This window comes from Schistocerca piceifrons, chromosome X, assembly GCF_021461385.2.
Source record: "Schistocerca piceifrons isolate TAMUIC-IGC-003096 chromosome X, iqSchPice1.1, whole genome shotgun sequence".
Lineage (NCBI taxonomy): Eukaryota > Metazoa > Arthropoda > Insecta > Orthoptera > Acrididae > Schistocerca > Schistocerca piceifrons.
In genome coordinates, this window is record NC_060149.1 from 720,098,788 (window position 1) to 720,120,517 (window position 21,730).

Consider the following 21,730-nt stretch of genomic DNA (forward strand, 5'->3'; position numbering starts at 1 on the left):
AAGACTAATTATAGCCGTGACAGAGGAATCGTAGCAGACATTCTTCCCGCGCTGCGCACAAGAATATAACGGGAAGAAAGTCCTAATATCTGGAATACTGGTAAGTACAATATGTCTTGTATTTCACAGTGTCTTGCAGAAAATGTATGAATAGTAGAGTAAAGGACGATCCACACGCTACGATTTGATATTTGCACAGATAAATCATAGGGTGTGAACCGGCCTTAAATGTCTAGTATTCCGACCAATGAATGTCTTTATTTTTGTTACGTTGGCGATTGTCTGATTTGTTTTCTACCTCCTTGGCGTAGATGTTGTAAACAAAGTACATCGCTGCCGAGTGGGAGGTTTCGTGTTGATGATATGTGTAGAGTTGTTTATTTTGATTTTGCAGTATGGCTGGATTGGTTTGAAATAATACATGAAACGTCATAACAATATTATTCGTGATTGCTGTTCCACTACTACTAACTATTATCTGCATTTTATCGTAGTACTATGTATAGAATCCGCGTTCTTGTTTTTTAGAAACTAGAAGAACATATTTTTTTGTTGTGGTACAACGCCATGTAGACAGCAGGTGATTATAGTCGGGTTTTGTAATGCAGATATAACGTACAACAACTTACTATGACAAGCAGTGCAGCTTGTGTTAGAGAATGGCTAGACCCATCGTTTGTGTGGGAAACTGTTGATTGATTTGAACTTTGAACAGACGGCACCAAGTATACTTGTCACACACAAGGAAGTGAACAACCCAAGCAAGTTTACGTCAGAAATGGCAACACGCATCGAAGATGAAGATTACTGGAATGATAGTGAAACCAGTGCCAGGGCAAAAGCTTTTAACTTCGAAGATGAAGATGTAAGTTAGCAGTACGTTCTGACAAGAAATCCAACTCTTTACATTAAAGCGAAAACATTTATTGTGGTTTTGATTTAGAATTTATCATGTAACCAAAGCAGATATATATTACTGTTACTACATATAAACCAAGTGCTGACACTGCATTCTAGCCAAATGAAAATTTCTTTGTACAGTTCTTTACCTAATTAACACAAGGCTGATGTTTCAGACTGTTATTTATTGTTTCAGACAGTTTGTCGGTGCTGTATTGTACATTTGTGATAATGAGAACATAGTATTTGTTGGTTAGTCCGTGAGGTACCTTGAAATACAATATCAAAATGTGCTACTAACATTGAGGTACAAAATTATTTCAGTAGATAAATGAGTTTAAACACGTGTTAGTGACTTGTAATGAGAGTCCTCCAGAAGCCAATTGCATGTGTCATTTTACCATATGAAGAACATAATTGCTGCTCATTATGCAATAGTAGGGCTTGGAGGACTAGTGGCAAGGACCGTACCTGGAAGCCAAGAGGTCACAGGATGAAATCCTGGTGTAACCACAGAATTTTTGAGTCTGACTTTAATCTAGCCTTTACCTGTATACGATGTGAGATGTTACCAGGAACAAAATGTGTTTCAGATTCCACATTAAACTGCATATCCCCTGTTCCCCATTTTGATAATTGTGGTACATTAGGACACACACATGTAACCAAAGTGGCAGCCAACTGAAAGACTTGCACTTGGCCATTGAGTTAATTGAAATAATAAGAATTATGCAATTGGATAACCGTGACCCCAGTGAGCTGTGGTATGTGTTACAACATTGCACTCACTATGATTATGGCAATTTTGCAGAGGGTAAACAGTAACATTTAAATCTGATCTCTTAGTTTTAGTAGCTACTTGGCATAAAGGTGATAGGGAAACCTCTGACATGCCCACCTTAGATGTGCAAAACAAAATACGTATGCATATAAGCAATCTGAGACACACATTAGAAGTAACAAATAATTTTTTTCATTAATGTTTTTGGTACCAATGCCCATAGCGCATAACATAGTACATTCTACTATATTCTTCATATCATCTTCGTGTAGTATTTTAGACATATTACTGTATTTTTGCCATGGAAAGCATCTTACAGATGCCATAAAGTACCATCTGGTTGTATTCTATTAGTAAGCATAACATCAGAATTGTTTTTTTCAGATGTGTGTCTTCTAATATTATTTTAGAATCACGATATTAAAATGTAAACTGATCACTGGAAGTTAATTCACATATCTGTTCATCCTAGTAATGCCATGGTGTCATGGCATGGCAGGATGATGTTTTCTATATAACAAAATGCTAAGTAAAATTAGCCTGTGTATTAAATGATCTGTGCTGAGAGACTCATTATGTATGATCTGCCAGAGTGGAAGTTTTTTTGATTGGTATCGATAGCTGCAGTTGAGCTATATAGGTCAAGGGAAATGCCAGAGTCCACTTTTTGGGGTTGTGGATGTTTGTGGTATTGGTAGCTGTGTTTGAGCTCTGTAGATTAAGGAAAATGTCCAATTCCTGTGGTTTTGTTGGCGTAGCAGAATGCTGCAATCTAAATTTTTTATGGTATTTATTTTTGTGACAGAGTGGTGTTTTTGTATTGTTGTATATTTAATTTGGGTCGACAGAAGCGTCCGATCCCACGCGTCGGCTTTGACCCGTGACGTAAGGGTGTTGTCGTGTGTGACGTCATGACGGCGCAGAGTTTGGTTTGAGTGTGGCTGTCTCCAGTTCTGTTTTATCCTATTTTATTTACTTTTCTGATCTGTTCATTCTATCTCGTGAGATTTTTTTTTAAATTTAAAAACACTTATTACTTATTTTAATTATCTGTTTCCTCCAATTTCTGTTTTAGTTTATTATATTTATCTTTCTGATATGTTCGTTCTATCCCGTGAGATTTTTTTTTTTTTAAAGACAAAAAACACTAATCAGCTACTGAAGCATCTTTATCTTCTATGGGTTGCAGGGGTTACGACCCCTGGGGAGGTGGGTGGGTATTCATGCATGGCTTTCTTCACTTACACGTTGTAGCTACGCAAGGCGTCTAAATGTGTTTATATTTAGTTTGCCCCCCACCCAAAACACCCCATTTCCCACGCTTGTCCCGTTAGTGTCATTAGGCTTCTTGTGGAAAGTGTGTGTGTGTGTTTTTGTTTCCGCCATATTTGTGACGTCATGGGTCAAAGCAGCCGGGCGGGATCGGACGCTTCCGTATTTCCTTTAATTTGTACCTGCCCTAAACCCCCAATTTTCTGCAGATGTCCCAATAGTTCCATTTCATTTTTGGAGTGAGATGTTACTGTGTCATTTTTATTTTTGTTTGCATTTGTTGACGTGTATGTAGTGGTACCATTGACATTTTGTATATGCTGGAAGTAGCCATTGCTGCCATATTGATGACATCATGGGTCAAAGCAGACAGATGGAATCGGACACTTCTGTAAGCCCACAGTGTGGAACTGTATAACACACCTACCAGAAGTCAAATTAGATGGTATGAATTTGGGGATGCCTACCTTACTGCTTAATGAATATTGTGAATGAACAGAGTGAGCCAAGTTTCACAAGACTGCTGTTCACAGAATCCATGTTGATTCCTACAGAGGAGCTTTGTGGTCTTGGCTGCTTAAGATGTGAGAATGAAATATGTTTCATATTTGTATAATAGACTGATGTTACTGGTATCGACACACAACTGTCCATGTCTGTCCAATGGCCCTTCTTGAAACTGGTAATGACCTGCACCTTTTTCCTGTCGCTTGAAATAAATCATTCATACAGCAACCTACAATAAATTGTAGTGAGAAGGAAAGCAAGTTCTTACACATAATATGTATGGAATAGCTAGGGTGTTTGACTGTTATGGGTACAAATGAAAGGCGCAAGTGAGGGACAATGACACAAGAAAATAGTCCTAATAAATGGAGGTCTGGAACCCAGTGGTTTCCTCATCACAGTGTATGCATAAGTGTAGTCATGGCATTTTTCAACATGTTAATCCCTAGGGCTATATTTATTTCGAAACACTGCAAGTGAGGTGTAAATTACAAAGTGGTAAACTGCCCTCATTCGTGTGTATCATCATTTAGGATACCGAAGTGTTGGTATATAGTATTTTGACAACAAATAAATCAGGCATGGCCCACCAATACCATGGTCTCCCAGGTCTCCAAACTTAATCCATTGGATTTATTTTTTATTTATTTTTTTATAAATGGGGATATTTAAAAGCTTTCATGTATTCCAGCCCTGTTTATAATGTCAGTGAATTCTGGGAACACATCATGGATGTTTGTCACTGCATTCGGAACACACCTGGGATTTTTGAACACGTACTGGCATTGATGGAGGGACACACTGAAGCCTGCCTTCACATGAATAATGACCATGTGGAACACTTGTTGAAATGTGTTTGTCCTCAAGTGCAGTTCTGTGGTTTGGATTTTAGGGGACTGTGCTATAATGTGTTCATGTACTCAGTTGTAATGTATCAAGGAAAGCACTGTTTTTCAGATCTGTGTTTATTGGCTTGTTTCTTTGTTTTCTAGTCATCCTTTCATTTGTACCTATAATGGTCAAACAACCTGTACATGTATGCCATCAGGTCGACTGTTCTTTCCTGTATTGAATGATTTTGTGGTCACTTATCTCATCTGTCATTTGGTGTTCATGTGCTGATTGAAAAGAGAAACCATGTTATAATCTTATGCAGTGAAACAATTTCAGTAGACAGAATTCAGAATTTTTATCTATCTGTGAAGCTCTGCTTAAGTACCAAAATGATCACTGAGTGACTGAATGGATGACTTTGATCCAATTAGTAAGCTCATATAAGACCAAAACATCTTAGGGTTTTACATCAGATTGTTAAACATGTTGCTTTCATATTCATTGAAATAACAAGATGAAAAATTTCTGCCAGCCTGCTGGGATTTAAATCACTTGTGAAGTAAGCACATTATGAATGGTTTAGTCGTCTTAAATTTTGTTGTTTCATGTTCTGCATGATTCTGTGATGCCATAGAGAATACTTTGTTTGTGAATTGGAAAACGCTTTATCTGTGAACAAAAAACAAATTTTAAACCATGTTACTGGATTCTTCCGTCACTGCTTATTAGAACTATTTGATATTTATCAGTGATAAAACATGAACTTTGGATTTGTACAACACTGATAAACTTTTAAAGCTTCCAGACATTTGTAGATAGTTACCAAAGGTGGTGTGAATCATGGTAGCTTAACAGCTTCATTACTTGCTGACATATACCAATATTTTTCTATTTCATTTACTGCAGAGATACCAGCATTTACTGTTTAAGCTGTGTAGTGGTCTCCAGGTTGAAAACTAGTTTAATGCAGCTCCCCATGATTTTTCATACATTAGAGCTGCATGTCCTCAGAAAATATAATGGTTGCAGGTTCCTCTTGCTTTCAACTGTTCAGTACAAATGTTACAAGGCCATGTCAACTGGCTAATTTTATAAGACCACACCAGTCAGACATGCTGACAGTTATCCCAAAAATTACACTATGTTGGTTATTCTTCCCACTTCATGTTTTACAATAGTGAGACATTAAAATTCCTTCTTACTCTTTCTTCTCATTAGAACCAATGATAAATGTATGTCTTGGAACTACACTGAGATAACGAAAGTCATGGGATAGTGATCTGCACATGTACAGATGGCTGTAGTATCATGTACACAAGGAAGTTCATCAGTGGTGCTATCATGTGTACTCAGATGATTCATGTGAAAAGGTATCTGACATGATTATGGCTGCATGACAGAAATTAGTAGACTTTGAATGTGGAATGGTAGTTGGAGGAAGGTACATGGGACATTCCATTCTGGATATTATTAGGGATTCAATATTCTGAGATCCACATTGTCAAGAGTGTGCCAAGAATACCAAATTTCAGGCAGTAACTCTCATCATGGACAACACAGTGACTGACAGCCTTCACTTAATGACCAAGAGCAGCAACATTTTCACAGACTTGTCAGTGCTAGCAGACAAGCAACATTGCATGAAATAACCACAGAAATTAGTGTGGAACCTAAGACAAACCTATCCATTAGGACAGCACGATGAAATTTGGTGTTAATGGGGTATGGCGGCATACAACGGATGCGAGTGTCTTTCCTAACAGCACGACACTGCATACAGTGCCTCTCTTGGGCTCGTGACCATATCAGTTGGACCCTAGGTGGCTGAAAAACCATGATCAGGTCAAATGAGTCTCAATTTCAGTTGGTGAGAGCTGATGGTAGGGTTCAAGTGTGACACAGGCCCCACAAAGTCATGGACTCACATTATCAATAAAGCTCTGTGCAAGTTGGTGGTGACTCCATAATGGTGTGAGCTGTGTTGTCATGAAATGGATTGACTCCTCTGGTCAACTGAACCGATCATTCACTGGAAATGGTAATGTTGAGCTACTTGGAGACAATTTGGACTGATTGGTGGGGTTCATGTTCCCAAACAATGATGGAATTTTTATGGGTGACAATGCACCATATCTCCGGGCCACAGTTGTTTGCAATTAGTTTGAAGAATGTACTGGACAGTTGAAGCGAATGATTTGGCCACCTAAATCATCTAACATGAATCCCATCGAACAGTTATGGGACATAATTGAGAGGTCAGTACATGCACAAAATCCTGCACTGGCAACACTTCAGCAATTATGGATGGCTATAGAGGCAGCTTTGCATAATATTTCTGCAAGGGACTTCCAATTACTTGTCGAGTCTATGTCATGTTAAGTTTTTGCACTATGCTGGGCAAAAGGATGTCTGATATGATGTCAGGAGGTATCCCAGGACTTTTATCATCTAAGTGTATAATAATAAAATTTACAAAGAGTCAAGTTATTGAAAGCAGCTGTATTTATCAGAATTCATCAACATTTTGCAAAGAGGGGAAAATATGTTTTACAGCATGGTACATTATTTGTTCTCTATTATTGTTTGTTTGAAGTTGTAAGTAGCCTATGATGGCAAGCTACTGTATTCGTATCCACAAGTCGCACTTCCCCAACTGAACTGCCTTTCCCAAGAGCAGGTCATGAAAGTTAAGACAATGTACTGAGTGTTCCCAACACTTGCCTAAGTACTATACAATAGATTGAATAAATTATAGCTCACACACAGTACCCACTCCTGCTGACAAATGCTTTATCATATATGCATCTGTTCCAAATTTTTCAAGCAACTGAAAAGAAATAGTACCCTATGGAACAGCAGAGTGTCCTTGGTATTGTAACTTTGTGTGTAATTAGGAAACGGCAGAGGAAGCTGTGCAGTAATATTTCAGACTAGTAATTAGGTGGAGATGAGGTTAACACCCTTGTTTGGACATTTGCCCAAAATCTTCCCTGTTGATTACCACACAGTTTTTTTGTATAAGACACAAAAAATTATTTTTGTTGAGCATCCAGCTCCATCTGGAATGGCCTTGCCCATGAACGCAGTGTAAATCTGGTGGTAAACAAGCGAAACTTGTAAACATTCAACATCACGCTTTACGATATCCCTGTAATTAATCAGGAATAATTTTCAAAAGTGTATAACATAGATTTTGCTTGCCATTTTGAATGACATCCATGTTGCAACAATTCCGCTGATGTAGTTCACAGAGTCTCTTATTTGTCTTTGTTTTTGTCAGATGACAAAGAAAATTCCTCACTGTATTTTCATTTTGAGAAATAGAAGTTTATTTTCATACAGAGTCATTGTATTACAGGAATCTTGCAGCAAGGAGGCTGTCATCACTTGTGGAGCTGAGTCAAACAAATGCAGTTCCTCCAGTAAACTTTCTTTAAAGAGGATGAGAAATGCTCCTTGACCTTAGAAAATTGTGCCACATATCTTTTATTTACATAGAATGATACAGTGTGACAATTATTGAACTATATGAAATAAAATCATTATAACTTCTGAACGGTTTGCATTAGAATGTTCAAACAGCACTTTGAGTGATAGGAATTAGTATGGCTTGGTTTAGCGATGAAGCCCACTTTCATTTGGATGGGTTCGTCAGTAAGCAAAATTTGCACATTTATGGGACTGAGAATCCACATTTAGTGATCGAGAAGTCTCTTCACCTTTGACGAGTGACTGTGTGGTGGGCAATGTCCAGTCATGGAATAATCAATGCGATATTCCTTGATGAAACAGTGACTACTGAATGGTACGTGAAGGTTTTGGAAGACAATTTCATCCCCATTATCCAGTGTGACACTGAATTCGACAAGATGTGGTTCATGCAAGACGGAGCTCAACACCATTGAATCAGGAGAGTGTTTGATGTCCTGGAGGAGCTCTTTGGGTACTGCATTCTGGCTCTGGGGTACCAAGAGGATACTGGCATGGGCCTCAATTGCCTGCCTTATTTCCCGGATCCGAACACATGTGACTCCTTTTTATGGGTCTGTATTAAAGACAAGGTGTACAGCAGTAACCCCAAAACCATTGCTGAGCTGAAAACAGCAATTCAGGAGGTCATTGATGGTATAGCCATTGTGACACTTCAGCAGGTCATGCAGAATTTCGCTATTTGTGTGCACCACATCATTGCCAATGATGGCAGGCATATCGAACATGTCATAACCTAAAACTGAATATCTGTAGTGACACTTACATGTTGAATAAAGAGAGTGCACACCTTAGTTTGTAACTAATTATGTTTTTTCCCCATATAATTCAATAATTGTCACCCTGTATATGCTATCTATCTGGAATAGGGAAAATTTCTGCAGACTCAGACTAATCTCAGTTTGTTGGGTAAATTTCACAAGGAACTGATGAAAAGTAGGGACATTCTAGAAAGTGAATGATCCCAGGACAATGCATCCTCAGTTGCCTTGGTCAGGGTTGTAATTCATGATAGGAACTCCTATTTCATCCACTACATTCTTCAAATTTCCGCTTTTGCAACTACACTCTCTTTGTATACTGAAAGAAAATTCATGTTCAGAGAAGAGATCTTAGGAAAAAAGCCCAACAAGCGAAAAGGAAATGTCATTGAGAAATAATTCAACATTAGTTACGTGTTTTCCTTTATTTGAAAGTCACTAACTCCTCAGTTGCCTCTATTATGTACCGTTCAATCTTTCCATACTCCATAAAGATAGTTATTATTGCATTAACTCTGTATGCTTATTAAAGTAATTTTGGGACTGATTGTCAAGTATTCCTTGTTAATATTATTTCAGTCTAGCAGCCAACTTTGTGGTGTATCCAGAAGTGGAACTGCAAGGTTATCACAGCAGGTTCGAGCTGAAATTGGACAAGATGGCAGTTGTTTTGATGCTGACTCCATTTCAGGTATTTTCATAATTTTTTATAGCAGTTTTTGTATAATCACTAATTGCTACTCATTAAGAGGAATTGTGTTATTGATAATGTTTAAGAAATTGATTGTGGGATTCTGATTCGATTTTCTGAAGTAAACGAGTAAGTAACACTTTTGTATATATCCAGTAATTAAACAGACTGGTAAGTTCTGAGGAAAAACATGGAAATAATTGTTTCATATGTCGCAATGCCACATAGCGGTCATATGTTTCCCTGAAGCATGGTGTACTCAGCAGAAAAATATGTTTGTTAGTTGATTCATTTCATGAAATTATTCACTTATAAATAAACCCTGTATTCAGTCACAAACTTTTGGTATAAAGTTGTCTGACATTTATCACACTTCAACCACTGCTGTAATGGATGAATTGCTATGTAAAACATAGTCATGTAAACACTTGCTAAGAACTAACTCAATGTAGTTTCAAATCTGTGCTTGTACAGAAGCTTTAAGTAATATGTGATATCACAATCTTTATTAGTAACTCAATGCTCATAAAGTGAAAAACAAAATTAATTTAAATAGCTTGATTAGTAATGGATTGCAAACTATTAATCTTTTATGGCCCAAGACAAATGGTTTCCCTCTCAGCCACAGTTGCTGTCCTATATGTGCGAAAAGTAACAATGTTTTACTGTTATGCCAATTCAGTCAATGACCAAGTCATTGCTGCTAATACAGAAGAACATTGCTTGACTAGGAAACAGTGGCAACTGTCACCACAAGCGTATTTTATTTTCCAATAGTTATAATGTTTACATAGGTGTTAAGTTAATCCACACACAGTTCAAGCAATATAACATAGTATACAGGGTGTTACAAAAAGGTACGGCCACACTTTCAGGAAACATTCCTCACACACAAATAAAGAACAGATGTTATGTGGACATGTGTCCGGAAATGCTTAATTTCCATGTTAGAACTTATTTTAGTTTCGTCGGTATGTACTGTACTTCCTCGATGCACCGCCAGTTGGCCCAATTGAAGGAAGGGATGTTGCAATTGTGCAATCACGTCATCAACACAGATTTTCTGTGAATGTTTGGGCAGGCATTGTTGGTGATGTCTTGATTGGGCCCCATTTTCTTCCACCTACGCTCAATGGAGCAAGTTATCATGATTTCATACGGGTACTCTACCTGTGCTACTAGAACATGTGCCTTTACAAGTACGACACAACATGTGGTTCATGCACGATGGTGCTCCTGCACATTTCAGTCGAAGTGTTCGTACGCTTCTCAACAACAGATTCGGTGACCGATGGATTGGTAGAGGCGGACCAATTCCATGGCCTCCACGCTCTCATGACCTCAACCCTCTCGACTTTCATTTATGGGGGCATTTGAAAGCTCTTGTCTACGCAACCCCGGTACCAAATGTAGAGACTCTCCGTGCTCGTATTGTGGACGGCTGTAATACAATACGCCATTCTCCAGGGCTGCATCAGCGCATTAGGGATTCCTTGCAACAGAGGGTGGATGCATGTATCCTCACTAACGGAGGACATTTTGAACATTTCCTGTAACAAAGTGTTTGAAGTCACGCTGTTACATTCTGTTGCTGTGTGTTTCCATTCCATGATTAATGTGATTTGAAGAGAAGTAATAAAATGAGCTCTAACATGGAAAGTAAGCGTTTCCGGACACGTGCCCACCTAACTTATTTTCTTTCTTTGTGTGTGAGGAATGTTTCCTGAAAGTTTGGCCGTACCTTTTTGTAACACCCTGTATATATAAATTTGGGTTGTTAGGAGAAACTACATGACATTTAAAAAATGAAAGAGGTCTTGTTTACTATGAGCCCATATTACAAAGCTAGTGATGAGGAGTCTGAACTGGGGTTAGAACAAATGCACCTTGAAAAAAATTAGCATTGGTGGCGACAGTGCTTATGCTTAACTATATTTATCAGTCTTTTTATTTTTATGGGGATAGGGGTACGCGGCAGGAAGGGGGTTGAACTAGTAAGGAAAATATGACAACAAAGAGCCATTGTACTTGGATATGTGTTGTACAGAGAGGTAGCATAAGTGAGAAGTGTGCTTTCTTATTGTCTAGAACAGGTATGACTGTTTAACATTGCATGAGGTGGTTAATGTTTTTAGTCTGTTACGAGAGACTAAATTTTACACTGGACATGTTTTAGTGCCGTAACTGATATTTACATAGGACAAGAATAGAGGTTAGTTACAGACGAATTTAGGCTTACGTATTTTAGGATGTAGGTAAAACGTAGAGCTGGACAAATCTTAAGATAAATCTATCGGTAATATAGGATATAAAGACTATTTTAGCTCCATTTTTCATTTCCATCTTCTCCATTCATATTTTATATTCAGGGTGTATACGACCCGAGACAACCGGGAGATCCGGGAAAAACCCGGGATTTTTTTTCATCCGAGAGAAAACTGGGGAAAACCCTGGGATTTTTTATAATTCCGAGAATTTTTTGTTTTGTTTTAGTTTTCAGTTAAATTTTTGTAATTTTGATTGTTAAGAAGCAATACTCTAACAAAGGATATTACTGTATCTCGCTACTGCAGAGTAATATTGCAGCAATAAAACACGAACGAGAGGGAAAAAAAACGAAAATAAAACTTAAGTTGCAAAGGAAATGCGCCATATACAACAACAAAACACAGTGCTCATACAAGCGTCTGCCAACAGCAAAATGTGTCAAAGGCTTTAGGAAAACTGTGCAATGCTTCATAACAATAAATTGTCTCCGATGAGCGTGACTGCGCATGCGCAGTTGAGTCGCGCTTGTGTAGTACTTTCTCCCGCCTCTGGCTACAGAACTAAGGCCGGTATTACACTATCAAATTTCTTTGTCAAAGATCTGATCAAAGATGTGATCCAATATTCCGTCCAATATATTTGACAAAGATCTTTGAAGTAGCGCTACGAGGGGTATTACACTGTCATCAAATTTTTCATCAAAGTTCAAGATGGCTGACAACAACTTGTTATTAACAGCAGCAGTTCTACGTACTCCAATTGCATTGTGTGCACATGCGGAAAAGAAGTGGGGGGAAAAAATGGAACCATACATACGAGGTTGACAGTCTTAAAAGTCCTGGGATTACAACTTGATAATAAATTCAGTTGGGAGGAGCACACCACAGAACTGCAGAAACGCCTTAACAAATCTGTATTTGCAATTCGAGTGTTAGCAGACATAGGCAACATAAAAATGAAAAAGCTTGCATACTTTCATTCCATAATGTCATATGGGATAATATTTTGGGGTAAATCTTGAAGTCAAACAAAAGTTTTCAAGGTCCAAAAGCGTGTAATACGTATTATTTGTGGAGTAAATTCACGGACCTCCTGCAGAAACCTCTTCAAAGAACTGGGTACTTCAGATTCTTGCATTGGTACTGGGGGAAAATAAGAAAGAAAATGAAACTGTTGGCGGGCCAGAAGTACAGTGAGACTGTCGTTTGGACGTACGAGATTTGCAGGTTAGCTTTTTTTGTTTTGTATTTCATGCCTAGATACTTCCGTAGAGTTATTGTTGCATGTGGATCATTATATGTAATGATTATTACAATACATGCAACGATATGTTTGTACAGTTATCTAGGCATGAGAAACAAACAAACAAAAAACTATAACTCTCGTAGGCCCAAATGACAGAGTCTCACTATACTTCCGGCTCGCAGGTTAACTACTGCCTCTCAGTATATTTACTTCTTAATAAAATTTGTCGTAAATAATATATCTCTTTTTCCAACAAACAACTCAGTTCATACATACAATACCAGGAACAAAAATGATCTGCACACGGACTTAAAAACACTTACTTTAGTTCAAAAAGGGGTCCACTACTCAGGAACACTCATCTTCAATAATTTGCCAGGAACATAAAAAATTTAGTTAGAAATAAAGACCAGCTTAAAAGGAGCCTGAAAGACTTACTACTGGCCAACTCCTTCCACTCCATTGGCGAAATTTTTAATAGAAACAAATAATGTATTGCATTTATTCATACTATTAGTATTTTTATTTCAGCTTAAAAAAAATCGACATGTTCCACATCCATGAGGATCTCCTCAGCACGGATCTATGGAACGAAAAACTAATCTAATCTGGGTGAAGCCGTGGGTTTTACGACGACACGATAAAAGCATTCAACAAAACTTGTTACGTGAGCTTACAGTGGAAGACGTCAAGTCGTACATCAATTACTTAAGAATGGATGAGCATACATTCCTGTATGTGCTCAATGAAGTGTATCCTCATATCACAAAGTACAATTTTCACTTAAGAACTGCTATATCTTCAGAAGACAGGCTCACTATAACACTCCGATTCCTTGCTACAGGAGAGGGTTATGTTATGTTATGTTATGTTAGGTTAGGTTAGGTTAGGTTAGGTTAGGTCAGGTCAGGTCTCCAATCTTCTTAATGTATTTTTGTATTCAGGGTGCCTCACGTTGTAAAGCGCCTCATAAGCTTCAGACATCTCTATTAATTCTGTAGTTGTCGGCACACATCAATTGTATTTACCGGCAATGGTTATAAAAACACTACAGACGACAGAACGCTGCAGCGATGCTAGCGCTCCGCGTGGTAACATATCGCATTGCAGTGAACAGAAGACAAGCGATTTCTTTGATCAAATATACGGCCTCGGCCTAGATTTGATCAAATATTGGACGACATTTGTCAAAGATCCCTATTACACTATCAAATATCTTTGACAAAGATATTGGACAAAGATATTGGACAAAGAAATTTGATAGTGTAATACCGGCCTAACAGAAGTGTGGCTGTTAGCTGTATAAGCAGTAGCAGCAAGCAGCAAGATACAACCTGGAAAAATTTTACTGGCACACGAGCTGCGAGATTCAATGAGGGCAAACCGGGGTATCTGCCCCGGGCGGCAAGAATTCATATTCTTGAGGGAAAAGCCTTGTTTCACAAAGGACCTAGTATCCAGCGCACATTGGTCTATCATATGATTTTGAAACGCATCCCTGTTGGTTTTTGAACATTTGTGAACATATTCTACGTTTGCTTCTGAATGGATCATAAGTTGATTTTTAAATTCGTGCATGTCTCTGCCAGGGGAATCCCCATTGCATCTTGAATTAAACTTTCCTGCAGACAGAAGCGGTAGGGCTATACGAGCAGAGCGGAATACAGCCAATCGGGTGAATGTCAATTGCTGTTTGTTATGTGATTGGGTTTGCGAATGATCAGCGTTGTTATCATTACCATCGAAATCAATAGATTCAGACTACGGTAGCGGAAATAAATTACTAACAGGTAAGAAAGATTACTATTATCTTCTCGATGTGCCCAAGGAAATGAAATTTTGATAGAAAATTTTGGCCAGACCGCAACACTAGTAACGGCCAATAGTACAGGCCCTGGTCGCATCCGCCTAAGTTCTGTTCTAGGAGTAGCGCGGAAAATGTGTTGTACGAACACGTAATAACGCCTAACTGGAGAATAAATGCAGGATAACTGAGCAATTGATTGTGGCAGGGCTAGTGAAATTAAGCGGATAATAAGTTTTGACACTGGCAGGAATAGTTACAGAATTAGTGATGGGGCCATTCCGTGCCAAGTGGTCTAATATCGAGAAATGTTTCCACATGACCATCATGGATTTTGATGAAATTTTGTATGAAGATTCACACATGTTCTCAATGAACACTGGTAAAGCTTCAGTTTCAGAAATTCAATACTTGCAGAGATATAGTCACTTGTTTGAAACCATAGCACAGCTTCCAATAGTGCATCCTTGAATTTTCAGCAACTTTGAGATGAGATATCTCTGTAAGTATTAGCATGAAAGAAACAAAACTTGGCCATCTTATACAACTTTTAGAGCTCTTTAAAGTAAAATATTAAGAAAAGGATTTCTGAGCAATTTTCATATATATAATTTGAAGCAAAGTTGGGCGAAAAAATAGCTGTTAAAAAAAATGCGAACTTTAGTTTTTTGTATCTCCAAAAGGTAATTGTGGGATGTACATGAAACTTTGCACACCATAACTCACCAACACAAGGTCTTATAATATAAAATTTCATTCTCCTATTGCTTTTCATTATTTCACAAATCTAGGGTGAAGTTGACGATTTTTCAAAAAGTGCTAAAAATGGGTCATTTTTGTCAAATTTTTCAAAAAGTGTTTTCTCCAAACTCTTCTAAACTATGATCATTAGAAAGATCATATTCTAAACCATCTAGAAAAGTGGATTTGGTTTTGCAATACAAGCATATAAGGCCCTAAAAAGTAGCATCATCAAAGAGGCGCATTGGAAGTTTGAACACATTTTTCTGGCACTCAGATTATACCTGAAACTTTTTATTATGCCTAATAAATGTTTATTAGTGCCTTGAATAATTGAAATAAAAAGATCTTTTAAATAGGCAATGAGACCATCAGAAAAACTTGAAAACTATGGGAAGTAGCCCTTCTGCTTTTATCGTAAGTGTTCATCTCCATAAAACTCTTCTCATTTGCAAAAAAAAGAAAAAGAGAGAGAGAGATATCATAAAGAATTCAATGAATAATAGCTTAATATTTTTTGTACTTCTCAAAATTGTAAATATTTACAAGTGTAAAATATGAAGACCTAATTTTTTGGATTCAATTGTATAAAACATTTTTCCAAAAAAGAATCGGTTTGCTTGAATCATTTTGTATTTAATCACACTCAAATGTAGCCTACTACCTTGGTAAATATGTAACCACTAGTTTCACAGAGAAAATTAACAATATTCACTGTTTATAGAAAATATAATGGCAACAATTACTTTAACAATCACATTGTTTCATTATTGTGAGCCTTGTTTGAACAATCAATATTTCAGTGGTGTGTTTGCAGCATAGTGAGTGGGTTCTCTTAACTGAGTGTGGCTTGTTAAGTGATTCGTAAGACCATCAAATTTTGTAATCTAATTTACAAAAAATTGTTTTGATTGTGTCTTTTATAGCATATATCTCTTATTAGATTTTTTCATTGGTGTTATACATTGTGTATAATTTCATTCAGTAGCAATTTGTCTGAAATTTAAGCAGATTATAATTTGCACTTAGAGGCCAAATACATTATTTAGTTACTGATTGAAGATGGATGCAGACGGGAACAGCATACCATCCTACTCAATTGGACAACGAAATAGTGGAACAAAGTGTCATGTCAATTTCTTTGCCAAAAAAGCTGCTTTAAAATGGTTTGCGGATTTTAGTGATGAGGAAAAAGAGTTGTTGGTCCGACGTTCTGAAGCAAAGCTGGACAATACCTCTCACGTTTGCCTACACCATGAAGCCCTGTTATTGACACAATATGAGAGGTTACCAAAAAAAAAAAAAAAAAATAAGGCTTCTGATATGTTGAAGAAGCAGCTTGTTAATGACATAAAGCCAGGTCAGAAAATTTGTCCGGCTTGCAGGACTACCTTGGACGAAGCTTTAGCACCTTCATCATCACATTCTGATGAGGACTTTACACCAAAAGAAGAATTAAATAATAGCTTATTGTCTATCAGTATTTCATCCCTGAAGAGAACAGTAAGCTACAGAGATAAGCCCCAGTATGTGAAGAAGAAAATTCAAAAGGCTCAAAATGTGATTAAAAACAGAATTGTAAATGCAATGGGAGTAAACCGACAAATTGAAGATGCTAGTGAAATTAAGGAATGTGGAAACTGTGCCGACTATGCACATTTGCTGACTGAACTGAAAGCCAAGATGCAGAAGGCAATTCATAAAGAACAGATGCAAATTTTAACCTTGGCACCTGTAAGTTGGACAGTCAGACAAACAGTAGCTCAGTTCGGCGTGTCCGAAAGAATGGTGAAGAATGCTCGGAAGCTTAAGGCAGAGAAGGGCATTCTGGCACTTCCCAAAAATAGGCAAAGCAGGAATTCACCAGCAGAAGTTGCTAGTAGAGTGCGAAATTTTTTTGAAGTTGATGAGTGTAGTAGGGTGTGTCCTGGAAAAAGAGGATCACCTTGTGATGGGATTGGAGGTACAACAAAGCGGTTAGCAGCAAGAGCAAGCTTGCAACGGCCACTTAATGGACAAATTCTTACTCACCTAGATCTGTTTCACTTCTGCTCTGAAAACAATAATGGAATTAAATTTGTTTTCGTAAGTAAAGATGAAATTGAAGAAAATATTGTGTCACAAGAACAGAGGTTTAAACTTGGACAAACTGTAGCAGGCACTAGAGAAAATCATCACTTTCTACCTATTGATGAAACAACAATTCAGGTCAGCAGAGTTTCAAATGATTGTTCATCTTTTCTAGCTAAAATGGGTCACAGTAATGAAGGAGGCATATTAATGCCTGCTCTCCAACCAGGACAATGTGTTGCATGCATCTGTGAAAACGTGTGGTGGACTGGGAATATCTGTGAGACCTCCACAGAGCAAAGGGATGCATTAATAAACTTTATGCACCCACATGGTCCAGCAAATTCATTTTATTGGCCACCAAGAAGTGTCAAGTGCTGGGTTCCGGAACACCACATTATTGCAGTTATTCCAGCTCCATCAGTAAATTCGTCTGGCCGGCAATACACCATTCCTCTTGATATTCATCAGAAAATTAGAGAGAGTGGGGGAGGTGACAATTAAGAAATAACATTGTTTCTATTTTTATTCTTTTGCTATTCGGACTGAAACTAGATCCTATTCATCAGGACTTCTTATTTCACTTATCCCAGACATTAATAAACATGTATAAGGCAAAATAAAAGATTTCAGGTATAAATTGAGTGCCAGAAAAATATGTTCAAACTTGCAGTGTGCCTCTTTGATGATGCTACTTTTTAGGGCCTTATATGCTTGCATTTCAAAACCAAATCCAATTTTCTAGATACTTTAGAATATGCTCTTTCTAATGATCATAGTTTAGAAGAGTTTGGAGAAAACACTTTTTTGAAAAATTTGACCAAAAATACCCATTTTTAGCACTTTTTGAAAAATCGTCAACCTTACCCAAGATTTGTGAAGTAATGGAAAGCAATAGGAGAATGAAATTTTATATTCTAAGACCTTGTGTTGGTGAGTTATGGTATGCAAAGTTTCATGTACATCCCACAATTACCTTTTGGAGATATAAAAAACTGAAGTTTGCATTTTTTTTTAAACAGCTATTTTTTTTCGCCCAACTTTGCTTCAAATTATATATATGAAAATTCCTCAGAAATCCTTTTCTTAATATTTTACTTTAAAGAGCTCTAAAAGTTGTATAAGATGGCCAAGTTTTGTTTGTTTCATGTCAATACTTACAGAGATATCTCATCTCAAAGTTGCTGAAAATTCAAGGATGCACTATAGAAAGCTGTGCTATGGTCTTAAACAAGTGACTGTATCTCCGAAAGTATTGAATTTCTGAAACTGAAACTTTACCAGTGTTCATTGAGAACCTGTGTGGATGTTCATACAAAATTTCATCAAAATCCATGAGGGTCATGTGGGAGCCTCTAGACCACTTGGCATGGAATGACCCGATGACAAGATTGATCGTTAGAACTAGGAAGGAGAAGAAACGGGGATATCACACAAATTACGGAAGAATATGACGATTCCAAATTTATATAAAAATTTTGTACTACTGCTTTCCAATCTCATGCTTGAGAAGCAGGAGCATACGAATGAAATGCGAAACTATTTCCTAACATAAAGCTTTTTGCTTGTAGTAGGCCTAATAGGCATTTGATATTGGTACTTAGTGAATTGTACTCTGTCGTGTTAAAAAATGTGACCATTTGTGCTAAAACATTCTGTTTATTTAGTGTGTGCCACAATTGCTGCAGTATTAGACGGGCCTATTTTGTTTTATGTAGCAGGCAGTGACAAAATACACACAGTCATATAGAGAAACCACATCAGTCTTGGGTACTGTTTGTATTAACAGCTTTTTCAGTATTAGACAGCGACATTTCGTTTTTTCATGTGGCAAAGTGTTTGATGAAGTTTGATGAGGTAATAGATCCTTTCGCAGAAAAGACACCATGTAAAGTTGTAGCAAGGTTAGAGAGAAAAAAATGCTAGGACTTCAGGATTGAAGAAATAAAGACGGACTGGATGTCAAACTGGCCGACTGGGAGCAGGAGAGAAACCACAGGATATTTTAATTTCCACTGTCCTGAATACAGTTTGATGTCATCCATTACAAAATATTATACGTTTGAATTCCACAGAGCAAAATGACATGCAATAGAAGAATGCTGTGTGAAGAGGCGTGGCACTGCACTTTGGCGCACATAAGACCAAATAACATGTCTTACATTTCCTCGAACACATTTTTTATATATCAGAGTCTTCAGAAAGGTGTGCACTACAGACTGAGCATATTTTTGAAAAGTCAATTTTTTTTTAAGTTTTTGGCATTCTACCTCAAACGCTCGAGGGAGTAAGGGGTGGGGGTCGGGGAACCACTATCTAGTATTGCCGCGGTTCGGAAATATCGTTGATCCGGTGCTGATGCAGAGAGCAGTCTGTGTTGTAGTGAGGAGGTGGATAGTCTCTATGTGACTCGTGTTTACATTTAGTGATTTTGCTGTTTCCTCTTCATTTATTGCTCTCATGTCAAATGAAAACAAAACGGATTTCTGTGGCCGGGAGCTGTCAAGTGTATTAAAATACATTCACATAATTACGGAAGGCTAAAATTGTTATTAGTTTCAGATTTTATTTCTACCTTTCTGACAGTGAAGCATTATTCGCCTTACAGAACAATGAAGTTATTTTTGTTGGTGTGCTAAAGAAATTTGGCTTTTATTAATCTTTTCCGCTGAGGCAGTCAATTTATTTGAAACAAAGTGTTTAATTCCACACTACTGCATTTCAAAGTGCATCTTTTCATCTTCTAGCACGTATGTCATTATGCCATAATAAAGAACCAAACTTGAGATAATACAGTACTGGTTCTGCAAGAAAATTTACATACGAATGTGCACTGTAAGCCAAATTATGCATTTTATTATGGTTCACAAAATTCCAATGCTCTTTGAGTACCCCTGATGTCTTGTTTCTTTTATAATGTAAGATCTTGTAATGTTTTACATGTACAGGTCGCAGGAAAATATTGCGAATGGTTGTTTGAAAAGCGTTACTTTCAAAGTAAATTTTCTTTTGTGCAAACTGAACTATGTGTGTGAATGTACAATTAATTTCTTAAATCACAGAGTGTTTGCCTCTCATTTAAAAATCAACTCTTTGAGGATGACCATTTAGAAAAATTTCAAGCGAAGATGATCAGACATTTATGTCATTATTAAAAATTTTACTGTCACATTTGTGTGATACATCTTAAAGTGTAACACGCGCAAAAAAGATCAATATTATACACTCCTGGAAATGGAAAAAAGAACACATTGACACCGGTGTGTCAGACCCACCATACTTGCTCCGGACACTGCGAGAGGGCTGTGCAAGCAATGATCACACGCACGGCACAGCGGACACACCAGGAACCGCGGTGTTGGCCGTCGAATGGTGCTAGCTGCGCAGCATTTGTGCACCGCCGCCGTCAGTGTCAGCCAGTTTGCCGTGGCATACGGAGCTCCATCGCAGTCTTTAACACTGGTAGCATGCCGCGACAGCGTGGACGTGAACCGTATGTGCAGTTGCCGGACTTTGAGCGAGGGCGTATTGTGGGCATGCGGGAGGCCGGGTGGACGTACCGCCGAATTGCTCAACACGTGGGGCGTGAGGTCTCCACAGTACATCGATGTTGTCGCCAGTGGTCGGCGGAAGGTGCACGTGCCCGTCGACCTGGGACCGGACCGCAGCGACGCACGGATGCACGCCAAGACCGTAGGATCCTACGCAGTGCCGTAGGGGACCGCACCGCCACTTCCCAGCAAATTAGGGACACTGTTGCTCCTGGGGTATCGGCGAGGACCATTCGCAAGCGTCTCCATGAAGCTGGGCTACGGTCCCGCACACCGTTAGGCCGTCTTCCGCTCACGCCCCAACATCGTGCAGCCCGCCTCCAGTGGTGTCGCGACAGGCGTGAATGGAGGGACGAATGGAGACGTGTCGTCTTCAGCGATGAGAGTCGCTTCTGCCTTGGTGCCAATGATGGTCGTATGCGTGTTTGGCGCCGTGCAGGTGAGCGCCACAATCAGGACTGCATACGACCGAGGCACACAGGGCCAACACCCGGCATCATGGTGTGGGGAGCGATCTCCTACACTGGCCGTACACCACTGGTGATCGTCGAGGGGACACTGAATAGTGCACGGTACATCCAAACCGTCATCGAACCCATCGTTCTACCATTCCTAGACCGGCAAGTGAACTTGCTGTTCCAACAGGACAATGCATGTCCGCATGTATCCCGTGCCACCCAACGTGCTCTAGAAGGTGTACGTCAACTACCCTGGCCAGCAAGATCTCCGGATCTGTCCCCCATTGAGCATGTTTGGGACTGGATGAAGCGTCGTCTCACGCGGTCTGCACGTCCAGCACGAACGCTGGTCCAACTG

At 38.5% G+C, this 21,730-nt stretch overlaps 1 protein-coding gene across 2 annotated transcripts in view; it reads left to right on the plus strand.

Annotated features, from left to right (window-relative positions):
* Positions 1-321: 321 nt before the first annotated feature.
* The window catches only part of LOC124721508 (spermatogenesis-defective protein 39 homolog), a 116,173-nt gene continuing 94,764 nt past the window's right edge, over positions 322-21,730 (plus strand). The window contains exons 1-2 of one of the 2 annotated variants that reach the window (XM_047246524.1): positions 322-865; positions 9,124-9,235. In XM_047246524.1, coding sequence (XP_047102480.1) covers positions 779-865; positions 9,124-9,235 — 199 coding nt within the window. In that variant the 5' untranslated portion in view covers positions 322-778. Of the gene's footprint in view, positions 866-9,123; positions 9,236-14,363; positions 14,539-21,730 lie in introns of those variants that run through there. The other variant, XM_047246525.1, reaches the window with a different exon arrangement.